This window comes from Aedes albopictus, chromosome 2 (assembly GCF_035046485.1).
Source record: "Aedes albopictus strain Foshan chromosome 2, AalbF5, whole genome shotgun sequence".
Taxonomy (NCBI): Eukaryota; Metazoa; Arthropoda; class Insecta; order Diptera; family Culicidae; genus Aedes; species Aedes albopictus.
Genome location: NC_085137.1, coordinates 212,135,256 through 212,147,919, shown reverse-complemented (window position 1 = coordinate 212,147,919; position 12,664 = coordinate 212,135,256). Strand labels below are relative to the sequence as shown.

General features: G+C 42.2%; 1 protein-coding gene across 1 annotated transcript in view; it reads left to right on the top strand.

Moving 5' to 3' along the window:
• LOC109420723 (L-selectin) overlaps nt 1-10,427 on the top strand; it is a 91,999-nt gene extending 81,572 nt beyond the window's left edge. Inside the window, exons 3-4 of the mRNA XM_019695182.4 lie at nt 9,158-9,558; nt 9,628-10,427. Of these exons, the coding sequence (XP_019550727.1) occupies nt 9,158-9,558; nt 9,628-9,786 (560 nt within the window). The 3' untranslated portion in view covers nt 9,787-10,427. The remainder of the gene's footprint in view (nt 1-9,157; nt 9,559-9,627) is intronic.
• The last annotated feature ends 2,237 nt before the right edge of the window (nt 10,428-12,664 follow it).

Genomic DNA, 12,664 nt, shown 5'->3' with positions numbered 1-12,664 from the left:
ATTGCTCAAGGTTTGCCCTCAGCGACACAACAAAAACCTTCATATCGAAGCTTTTTTCCCTCCACATACGCATTCTTCTCGCCGAAGTGGAAACGCGCCGGCTTCTGCTGTAGAAGATCGCTTGGATATTACTAAGATAGTACTCCTCAATAGCTCTCCAGTTCATGTCCTTCTTTAGTGGTGGACTGCAAAACGTGACATCTATTATATATTCACGGTCACTCCGTGGAATCTGTTGACCGTACTTTCGTTGCAAAGCCTTTCCAAGCAACACACATGGTTACAAAACAGTGACGGCAGCGTATGTAAGGGTTGTGAGCTAGCCGGCTGTTCGGGTCCATATGAAGTTAACCATCAATGTTTACTTCTTTTCCCGATCAGCCTAGATAGCTGTGTAGTGTCGGTAGCGGTTGTCTCAATTGGCTAAGAATAACACTACGTACCACCTGTTCCGGTGGTAAAAATCCACTAAACAGGGAACCCCAATCCAAGGTGTCAGGCGACCCGTGCTGATGGATGAATGGTTGAGGGGGTTTAAAATATGCTCGATCTTTAACAGAGCCCGTAACGTAGGTAGATCGCCTTTATGTGTTGCGTTACGGTTCAAGATCTACCAAACCGAACCCTAGTGATATCCGGTTTGTCAAGTTGGGGTAATGTGTTTTGGTAATAAGGATTCACGGTACAAAGTCCTTGTTACTGGTGACAGTTTCTAAAATAGCATTTATTCTGCCTTGCTGATAGTTAAAGAATCGGACTTTGCCCACCCGAGACTACACTTGATGTAAGGAAAACAAACATGCTTTACGTATCCAATTGCGTACTAACCTATCAAGGATGTTTAGTTCTAGTAATCCAAGGACTCACGTGCATTCTTATTGCAGGACACATTCTCTAATTTGACAGAGTTTTGCAATTAGCCTAAAGTCCCGGGTTTTTCTTTGTTGTCCTGGGACTAAACTAGAAGCAAGACATGGATGGGGCTAGAGTTCCGATGCATGGATAAATATCAGTACCACCGTTTTGTTTTTCTCAGAATTCAAATAGATTGTGTTTGATTAGGGGCGCTCTTTCACTGGGATTTAAATCTCTATGATAACGGGACCTTTTTATCGCAATCTATTTCTTGCACCTCTGGGATAGCAAAACAGGAACTGTACAGAAATCGATGCTTCATTGCCTCTCAATGACAATGGAGTAGTACGACATGCACTAAATACTAAGGATACGGGTAATGCCACAAAAGATCTAAATACTGGTCGCAGTGGCTCACCCGAACAGAAAAAAAAGGGTTGCACAGAAGTCACTGTGACTTACTGCGCAACCCTTACATACGCTGCCGTCACTGTTTTGTAACCATGTGTGTTGCTTGCGTTACGCAAATGCGGTGATAGCCTCCATGTAAGAGGTGCATGGCAGCTGCACATGAAGATTCTATTGATTTTGGCCACCATCAAACCGTCGTATGAACTCTCGACCAATTCTTGGATGGAGAACCTACCCCACAATGGTTTATTTTCCCATTTTCACGCTCTTAATTAATAGTTCAAAGGATTGACGAGATAGAGCAATGGTGTCTTTGGCAAAGTTGACGGGAATGACCAGCGCCATCTTTTGGTAGTTAGAGTTTTTGGATCAATCCCCCTAAAAGTGAGATACAAAATTAATTTTTTTAAATTGTTGAGATAGAGGGTTGACGTCTTCGGCCAAGTTGTAGCATTTTTGATTCCAAACAACTATCCTGAAGACGTCAATGTTGTGATTTTTTACTTCAATGGAGATAGAGGCCTGTGTTTGAAAGTTAACCCCAAAAACACGTTTTTTAAGTAAAACATACATTTGTTGAATTTTTAGACCCGTCCAATGTTCTGCAAAGTTGTATGAATCAATAAAATACGCAACTTTGCCGAAGACATCAAAGCTGTAAGAATTAAATTGGACGAGTTATAGATGAATTTATGATTTTTTTCATCCACTTTTAGGGATACATATCTTTCTTAGGGGCAAAAAGGTGCAGCTGAGGATACCCTTATCAGAAAATACATCTATAGAGCTTTCAAATAAGGGTCAGTTTGTTCGTCCACGATCGTCTACTGAGGAGATATGGCCGTAATAAAAAATCTCCTTACTACGATTTAATTGCAATCAAATCTACTTTGACAGAAAAATTCATGGCTACTATGATGAAATAAAAATGACACCAACTTTCGTCTTATCTTAATAAAAGTTCATTGTGTTGACTTTCTTCATATAAAATTTCAAATTGCTTTACAGAAGAACTCTGTTGGCTCTGTGAGAGCGTATTAAATCCCGGTAAATCCCAATATTTTATTCAATGAATGGGATTTGTACTAAATAGTGGAAATCTTATAAAAAGGCAGTGGAAAAAGTTTTTAGAACAATTTTGGTATTTAAAACATTCAGGACTGTTGCGGAAATTCGCTTAGAGAAGGCTATATATTATTTGATCATAGTAGCCATGAATTTTTCTGTCAACGTAGATTTGAATGCAGTTAAATCGTAGTAAGGACATTTTTTATTATGGTCATATCTCCTCAGTAGACGATCGTGGACGGACAAACTAACCCTTATTTGAAAGCTCTATAGATGTACTTTTTGATAAGGGTATCCTCAGCTGCACCTTTTTGCCCCTAAGAAAGATATTCATCCCTAAAAGTGGATGAAAAAAATCATAAATTCATCTATAACTCGTCTCATTTAATTCTTACAGCTTTGATGTCTTCGGCAAAGTTGCGTATTTTATTGATTCATACAACTTTGCAGAGCATTATATGTGTCTAAAAATTCAACAAATGTATGTTTTACTTAAAAAACGTGTATTTGGGGTTAATTTTCAAACACAGGCCTCTATCTCCAATGGAGTAAAAATTACAACATTGACGTCTTCAGGAAAGTTGTTTGGAATCAAAAATGCTACAACTTTGCCGAAGACGTCAACCCTCTATCTCAACAATTTAAAAAAATTAATTTTGTATCTCACTTTTAGGGGGATTGATCCAAAAACTCTAACTACCAAAAGATGGCGCTGGTCATTCCCGTCAACTTTGCTGAAGACACCATTGCTCTATCTCGTCAATCCTTCGAGCTATTAATTAAGAGCGTGAAAATGGGAAAATAAACCATTGTGCCATGGCCTGTATTGTCACTATCTGAGCTGTATCCTTAACCCAATTGCAGTTTTCGGGCCTCTGCAATTATTGCAACATCGCATTTGGTCGGTTGCCACAACAGTTGCTGTGCGGTATTGCAATGATTGAGATTGATTTGGCTTACCTCAATCATCGCCTTCTTATAGGCTGAGCATCTGTCATGGCCCTTGCAGTCTCTCGCCTGGTGACCAAACTTCATGTATTTGAAACATCGCTATATATGTTTGGTGGATCGCCAGTCTATACGAGCACACCGACTACCTTGCAAGTTGTACTGCTCCATCAATACCTGTCTTTACAACGAGTTCTCTGAACGCACAGCCCTTGATTGTCGAATCTTTCTTGAGCTCGAACTGCATCTTTACTTTTTTAGGTGCGTCTGGTCTTCACCACGTTCTTACCCACGTGTTTGCTAACTCCGTGTCATCTCTAACTTTCTTGTGAAGCGCAGCGTACGCTGTTTTGCCGTTCATATCGACGATCAACGCATCGCTTTTTCTTTTCCTAACGGGCCTGCGATTTTCTTTCTTTACTTACCTTACCGGTCAGACTAAGGCCTGAGAGACCTCTGCTATACATAGTAGTCGTCTCCATTCTGCTCGCTCCATGGCTGTGCGTCTCCAGTTCCACAATCTGCAAAGGGTTCGCAGATTGTCCTCCGCTTGATCGACCCACCTAGCTCGCTGAGCACCACGTCTTCTTGTACCGGTCGGATGACTCTCGATAACTTTTTTTAGTCGGGTTGCTATCCGACATCCTGATGACATGACCCGCCCACTTCCGATTTTCGCGGTGTGGACGATGACTGGTTCTCTTAGCAGCTGATGCAGTTCGTGGTTCATTCGTCTTCTCCAAGTCCCGTCCTCCATCTGCACTCCGCCATAGATGGTACGCAGCACCTTCCGTTCGAAAACTCCAAGGTTGGCCTTCTACACGTCCATGTTCGTGCCCATAGAGGACTACCGGTCCAATCAGCGTTTTGTAGATGGTTAACTTCGTGTGACGGCGAGCTTTGTTCGATCGTAGAGTTCTGCGGAGTCCAAAGTAAGCTCGATTTCCTACCACAATGCGTCTCTGAATTTCTCTGCTAGTGTCATTGACGTAAGACCATCACTTTGCTGTAACCCTCTGCGAGATTCGAAGGGACTCGAGAGTGTCCCTGATACTCGAACCATGCACATCACTCGATCCATCGTCGCCTTGATCAATCGTATCAGATAATCCGAGAATCCGTATTCGTGCATAATCTACCATAGCTGTTCTCGATCGATTGTATCATACGCCGATTTGAAATCGATGAACAAGTAATGTGTGGGCACGTTGTATTCGCGGCATTTTTGCAACACCTGGCAGATGGCGCACATGTGATTCGTTGTAGCGCGTTCACTCATGAATCCAGCCTGATATTGCCCCACGAAATCTCTTGCAATCGGTGATAGACGGTGGCATAAAATTTGAGATAGTATCTTGTAGGCAGCGCTCAGTAGTGTGATCGCGCGATAGATCCCGCAATCCAACTTGTCGCCCTTTCAGTAGATGGGACACACGATACCTTCCATTTATTCCTCCGGTAATACTTCCTCCTCCCAAATCTTGGTAATGACCCAAATCTTGGTAATGAGGTGCTCATCGTAATGCTGTCACCACTTCTCGACCACGCTCCCTCGTGAGAATATTCCCGTGACTGTCTCGGCACATGTCGGCTTGTGGCACAAAACCCCTGCACGAGCGGTTCAGCTTTTCGTACAACTTTTGTGTGTCCTTAGTACAGCTCTTCCATCGCTTCCTGCTGACGCTTCTTCATCCGGAAGACTAAGTTGTGCTTGTTCCGCGCCTGTCTATAACGTGCCTCATTCGCCCTCATACGGTGTTGCATCATTCTGGCCCATGCTACATTCTTCTCGTTTTTTAACTGTTCACATTAGCCGTCGTTCCAGTCGTTTCTGTGATTTGGAGTCACGAAGCATAGTGCTGCAGCCGAGGTACTACCTATGGCGGATCGGGTGTTCCTCCAGTCATTTTCAAGTGTAGCTGCGCCAAGCTGCTCTTCCGTTAGTTGGGCCACTGCTAGCTGCTAAGCGTAGTCTTGAGCCACTTCTCGATGCTGCTCAATGTTGAGCCGCGGCGTTCTACTTCGACGCGTGGTAATAACTGTCGAAAGTTTTGAGCGCATACACACAGCAACTAGGTAGTGATCCGAATATATATTCGCTCTGCGGTATGTGCGGACATAGGATATATCCGAGAAGAATTTACCGTCGATCAGAACGTGGTCGATTTGGTTTTCTATTTAATAGTCGGGTGATCTCCAGGTGGCTTTGTGGAAGCACACAATTCTTAGCTGGCGGTCTTTGTCATCGCCTGACCCATGGAAGCATGAGGTATACCTATAGGAACTTGTGAGAACAAGAGCTATGGTGGACACTCTCCTTATAGACTCATGTTTTGCCTCTGTCTCAGTTCTTCATCGGTCATGAGTTCGTCAACCACCACCCCCCTATGACAAAGCTGTTTTATTGGGCTTGCCACTCATGAGCTCTTTGACCAACAAGCTTTTGATCTCGGATCATTCATTAACATGAACAGCATCTCTCCTTTTCGACTGCGTCTGGTCTTCACCACGTTCTCGCCCAGATCTTGCGAACTCCGTGTCCTCTCTGAGCTGTGCTGCTGTCGGAGTTCGGTGCAGGCATTCGCTGATACAGAAATGTTAGCTTCCGCTGAATTCCTTGGGGCTCGCTCCTTATGCTACTGCTAATTCTCGCAACAGTTTACAGCGATGAAACTGTTGATCGCAGCCTCTTTCCACTTGTTCAAAATGCGTGTTATTTCTCTCCAACTACGTCGTCGTTATTTTGTGACTTCAGTTTATTGGCTCCGCACTACTATTACCACCCGTTGTACATAATCGCCTTCACTATCCCTTGATTGTCTATGTAGAAAGGGAGGTCAAAGCAAGGGTTGGACACGTTCCTTCATGAGGTTTGGGTCACAGAGCCAGGTCAGTGCAAGCCCGGAATGTCACATCCAAGCTTTGTATGCATTATGTTGATGTACTGATGATGAACTTACCCGGAGGCCTGCCGAGGATTCGCCGAACCGGAGGCAAATGTACCATTAGCCCACTAGCCCTTTCAAGTTGGTGTCCCCCTTCTCGGGGAGTAAAACAGCACGAGTATCAACTCAATTGTATCGTCCAATTCGTAATATGTACCATATCCATTGAACTATAGCGTGACTAGAACGCCTCAATCAGGATGTTACTGGTATCGATCCTAATGTGACGGCTTGCACTACCCAAACGAGACTCGTTGAGATTTACATGAAAACGATCAATTGCGATGAAACCAAATTGAAATCGATTGAAGAACATCAGAGGCGAAAACACACAGAGCCACGAGTTTGACTCTTAGAAAGAAGCTGATTATCTCGGAGAATTACGAAATCAGTTACACCATTACTCCGTTTAGAGCAATATAGGCAGAACACTGGTGAAGGGCCAAGGACCGCTTGTACCAGGGCCTCCAGAAGCTCTGTTAGCGGATGGGTATATCGTCCCATTAATGCTAGAACTAGGTAACTGGTTTTGCGAAATCGCAAGAAATTTGTTTATATCTGAACGTACACCACAATAACACAAGTTTGTCAATTGAAAATCCGAAAACACATATTAATTCAACTTTTAAGACCAACAAAGAGTTTGTTTTATACCAGGAAATGTTTTACCAGCCATTTTTATCCGTATTTTCCAAAACGAGTTACCTAGTTCTAGCATTAAGGGGGCGATATAAGGTCCACATCCACAAACTATTAGGCACGGTTAGAACACAGACAAACAGACGTCTCACTCTACCCACTTCCCAGCGTATCCCTTTTTAAAGGACTATTCAAATATTCTGTAGTTCGCAAATGGACCATGAGTGAGGGGGCTCTCGCATCGTTTTTGCTCCTGTTTGACGTTTGCTCACTTCTGCCATCTACTCAGTGGGTTTGCGAAATACAGCGTAATCAGCATTGGGTGATTATGCTTTTGCGACGATGATTTTAATCGCACTTTGTTCCTAGTGATACGTCTGTTTGTCTGTGGTTAGAATATAGTCGCTTGACACCATGAATTAAAGGTCACCTATAAGACGACTTTTAACACCGGAACAGGCGATTCGTAGTGTTATTCTTAGCCAACTCAAATATCCGTCACTACACTTTTATCTTAGCTGATCGGGAAAAGAAGTTAAAACACTGGAATCTCTTCTTATGCACATGGCTTGGACTGCATAAATTAAAAATGTGCATACATTTAAGGTATAAATTGTGTTTGGGCTTTAAAGGGGTAATATAATTCGCAAGAACAGGTTTTGCTCCTGGGTATTTAAGGTGGAGCTAAGGAAGTTTCCAGAAAGTTCCCAGAGAGCTCAAAAAATGGAATTCCATTGGGCTTCAGGGGCGTTTTAAGAGGTTGTTTCAGGAGATTTGAGAAGCCTTTTAAGGGTGCTCTGTTAAGATTTGTTGACGTTTCAATGGGATTACGAGGAATTCAGGGGCATTTTCATAGTATTAAGGGGGTTTCAAGGGGCTTTGAGGGCTACTCAAGGGATCTCAGGAGCCTTTATAGGGCGTTGCCAGGGGTTTGAGGGGCGTTTCAAGGTATTTCAGAGTCATTCAAGAGAGTTTCAGGGTGTTTCAGGTACATTTTAAGGACGATCTAGAGGTTTTAGACGCATTTGATAGCATTTCAGGGGCGTTTCAAGGGGTTTATGAACCCTATTATAGGCGTCCAAAGGGATTTCAGAGGCATGTCAAATTGATTATGATGATTTCAAGGTCGTTTACTTGGATTACGGAGGATTCAGGGACGCCTCGAGGCATTTTTGTTCAGGGTCGTATCAGAGGGTTTCAAGGACACTTTTAAATCAAACAATATAAAAGGCGTTTAAAAAAATGTGATTGGGTCTCTAAAAATCCTCTGAAACTCCCTGAAATGCCTGACTCCCTCAGACCCCATAAAATGCACCTGAGACAGTCCGAAACGCCCGAAAACTTCTCCGTAACGCTTTTGTTACGCATATGAATCCCGTCGACAATGCTATGAAACTTTTTGAAATGCCTCCAAAATTCAAACTGTCTCGGACCCCATGTAACGAATCTGAGACCCTCCGAAACCCCCGAAAACGTCTGCGTAACGCCTCTGGCTCTCGCCGAAAATTCTCTGAAACTTCCTGAAATGCATTCTCAAGACCCACTCGAACCCCTTGTGTCGCACGCGAGACCTTCGGAAACCCCAGAAAACGTACCTGTAACGCCAATAAAACCCGTCGAAAATTTTCTGAAACTCTGCAATGCTTTCGAACACCCCCTCAAACCCCAATAACTCCCCTGAGATTTCCTGGTACCACACTGAAACCCCTTAAGACCCCTTGGAACGCCCATGTATCCTTACTTTACTCTGCCCTATAAACACCACTCTGGTCGCTGTTGCAATAGTTCCCTTCATTAATAAATATTCTTATGCACAATATTGGTTCTGAGTAGCTTTCCCTCTTTTTATGCAGGGTAAATAAATTAAAAGTGCATAAAGATAACACATATAAAAAGAGGTTTTAGTGACTTGATGATTTTTTTCATACGGGCCTGAAGACCAGATGCAACTCCAATCTCACAGAAAACGCAACCGTTTCATAAGCTTGAACGCAAATAAAATATAAAATAAACAAGTTCATCAATGCACCTGACATGTCGTACTGTAATTCCATCGGAATCCATTCATCTGAAATCAACAATCTTGTCATGGTGGGAAATCTTGTTTGATAGTCGGAAACAAATTCAAACACACCTCGCATGACAAATGTAATTGTGTAGCTTTGTATAATCCGAGCAGTGTGCAACTCAGTTGCAAACAGGTTGCATATAGACGACCGGAAATCGCAATCTATCACATCTAGCCACATCATATGATGAACTCAAACAACGTTTTTGCTTCCCCGTTCCAGGCGTGCGGCACGCCACGTACCGAGATGCCCGTGGTGTAGCCCATTCGTACTTCTTCAGCTGGGAGCACAACCCAACCCGCAACCTGGAAGTGGACTGGCTTGATGCCCGTAACATCTGCCGTCGCCATTGTATGGACGCCGTCTCGATGGAAACGCCCCAGGAGAACGAATTCATCAAGCAGCGCATTGCCCGCGGAAACGTCCGGTACATCTGGACGTCCGGACGCAAGTGCAACTTTGCTGGATGCGACCGCCCAGATCTGCAGCCACCAAATGAGAACGGATGGTTCTGGTCCGGATCGGGAGTCAAGATCGGACCAACCACCCAGCGCAACACCGGAGACTGGAGCTACACCGGAGGATACGGACAACAGCAACCGGACAACCGTGAAGCAGCTCAGGTACGACCGGATAACCCAAGGTCGCTGAAGTCAGATGAACCAATCTTCCCATTTCTCCTCTAATTTTAGGGTAACGACGAATCTTGCCTGTCGATTCTGAACAACTTCTACAACGACGGACTGAAGTGGCACGATGTTGCCTGCCACCATCTGAAGCCATTCGTCTGCGAAGATTCCGATGAGCTGCTGAACTTTGTCCGCTCCCGTAACCCAGGAATCCGTCTGTAAAAGAACTCTTTGAAACAAAAAAAAACTCAACCAAAACCCCTTCGTAAACCCAGTGTTCCTCAAAGCAATCCCCATCCCCAACCCCAGAACAGCGAGTATGACGTGAGTCAAGCTGAAGGCGGCCCCTCAAACTCACATGGAATGGTCATAACACCTTCTACGAGGAGACGCATTCGGACTTGACCTGCGGCAACTCATTCCAGCTTGAAAAAAAAAAAACAACAAAAAGCTTTCGCTCAAAACAGACAGCCCGCGGAAGCGCCAACAAATTGTACGTTATACTTATTGTGTTTTATTATTTATTGTAATGTAATTATGTTTTAACATGAAGAAGGACCCAGTTGTGCGAATTTCTCTGTACAAATGAACAGCGCGTTAGAGAAGCAAACAGTAATGAAGGAAAAATTCGAACATGACCAAGATATCAGAGTATGAAGAAGTGATGCTAGCCTTAGCGTATGAGGCGTAGAAAAAAAACAGCCATTTTTTGGAAAAAAAGCTACTAAAAATTGTTTTAAACTTTCGGTAACATTTCGTCAAAATTCTGACTCATTGTCTATACTAGTGTCAACGATTCAAGTTTTTGGTACATTTGTAAGTTTTTGTTTTCTATTCTGGAAAATAAAAAGTACTAAATCTTAGACGGTGTTACTCGCGTGTTTTTAATCAAGGAATCCGAAATTCACCCGATGCTTTCTGCATAGCTACATGATCCAGACATATGCCTGTATCTAGACCTAAAGACTATTTAAAATAAATTGACCTGAAGTCTAAGCAAAAAACTTTGCTTAATGAACTTCGTAATTGCATACTGAGCTATGGCACGGTAAATGCTGGATAACGTATAACACGTACTCCAATGAGGTTATCATTCTCTTACCAAAAGCTCCTTTTCCTACCTTCTCGTAGCATCGGAAGTCTCCGAGTTTCTCAAAGATCGGATAACCAACCCCGGTGAGAATCATTATTTTAGGCTGGTATGAAAGAGGGAGAGGTTTGCTTCTGCAGCTCGAGCGTTTATTCTCCAGGTTAGGAGCAGCTTACAACAGTGACTGCTCCCCGTGTTAGGGTTCATCGTCAAAATGCAAGTGAGGAATTCTTAGCTTAACTGTGCACTACGCTATGACTGTATATGTTTTCTTCTTCTTCTTCTTCTTCACCTTCTTCTTCTTCTTCTTCTTCTTTATGGCTCTACGTTCTCACTGGAGCTTGATCTGCCTCTCTTAAACTTAGTATTCTTTGAGCACTTTCACAGTTATTAAGTGAAAAGCTTTCTTTGCCTGCCATTACATGCATTTGTATATTCTAAGGACAATGATACATGCCCAGGGAGTCGAGAAAACATCCCGACCGGAGCGGGAATCGAACTCGGCCAACTAGAGACCCCTGCCAATTGTCTACCTATCTTCAGTGATGAAAAAAAAATATCCTCTATGCATGTATATCTTCAGAAGTTACTTCAGCGAATCCTTAAGAAAATGTTCCAAATAATTTTTAAGAAATTCTGCTAATGCCTTCAAAGATTTATCTAAGAAATCCTTCAGGAATTCTTCTATTGTTTGCTTTAAAACATTCTTAGTTTTCCCTTGAATTTCATTTGAATTTTTCTAGAGATTAATCCTGAAATCAATTAAGCAACTTCTTAATAAAACCTTCCCTGGATACCTTCTGATATTTCTCCATGGATTCATTTAGAAAATTCTCCAGGAATTCCTTCCGGGACATCTTTCACGGATCTTTTTGGAAAGTTTCTTGGAACATAATCCATGGATCGCTCAAAAATTTCATCTAAAATTTCATTCGGAATTATCGTCAAAGGATCCTCCTAAAAATTCTCCAAAAAATCTTTAAAAGTAATTCTTAAAAAAACCTCTATAGATTTTTCCGGCAATTCGTCAGGAAACTATTCTTTCAAAAAAAAAACATTCAGCGATTCTTAGAGAAAACCACAGGCTTCTCTAGAATTTTTCAAGGAATTTTTCGCTGACTCCTTCAAACATTCTTACAAAGATTACTTCAGAAATTTCTCCAATGATACTTTTAGAAACTTCCCTGAAATTTCACAATAAATTCTTCATAAGATTTGTTCACGGAAATCTTTTATGGCTTTCTTCCAAATTATTCCATGAATTCCATCAGAATTCCAGATATTCCATCAGGATATTCCAGATTCCAAAAATCTGGAATCTGGGAAATTCCAGATAATCCTTCAGAAATTTTTTTAGAAAGTCCACCAGAGATTTGTTCAGGAATTACGATAGGGATTCCATTGAAAATTTCCACATGAATGTGTCTAAAAGTATATTCAAGAATTCATTCAGAAGAGCCTACAAGATACCCTCCAGATATTCTTGCGCTATTACTCCCGAGATTCCTGCAGGAGTTCATACAGAGATTCCTTCAGCATTTCCACCGTATATTCTTCCAGGTGTTACCCCAGAAGTTCATCCGTCATTTTCTTTTTAGATTATTTCAAAAATTTCTCCGGTTTGGAAATTCTTTTCAAAATATTTGCTAGGAATTTCAACGGAAATGCCTTTAGAAGTGTCTCCCAAGTTTTTTTTTCTGGGGATCTTTGCAGTAGCTTATCTTTACGCCTCTCGAGGTATTCAGGATTTTTTTTTTCAGAAATTCGGCCTCAGATTTCTCCAAGAATACCCCAAGAAAATCCTCCAATAATTTTATTTTTTTTTTATTAACGGATTCCCCCACGATTTTTTTTATAAATTCCTCAATATTTTTTCAACTTTACAAAGGCTTTCTCCTGAGATTCCAGCGGAAATTTCCCTGGGATTTCTTCTAATTTCTAAGATTTCTAAAATTAGATTCTACTGATCCTTCAGAATTTCTTTCAAAAACTACAATCGGGATTCCTCCT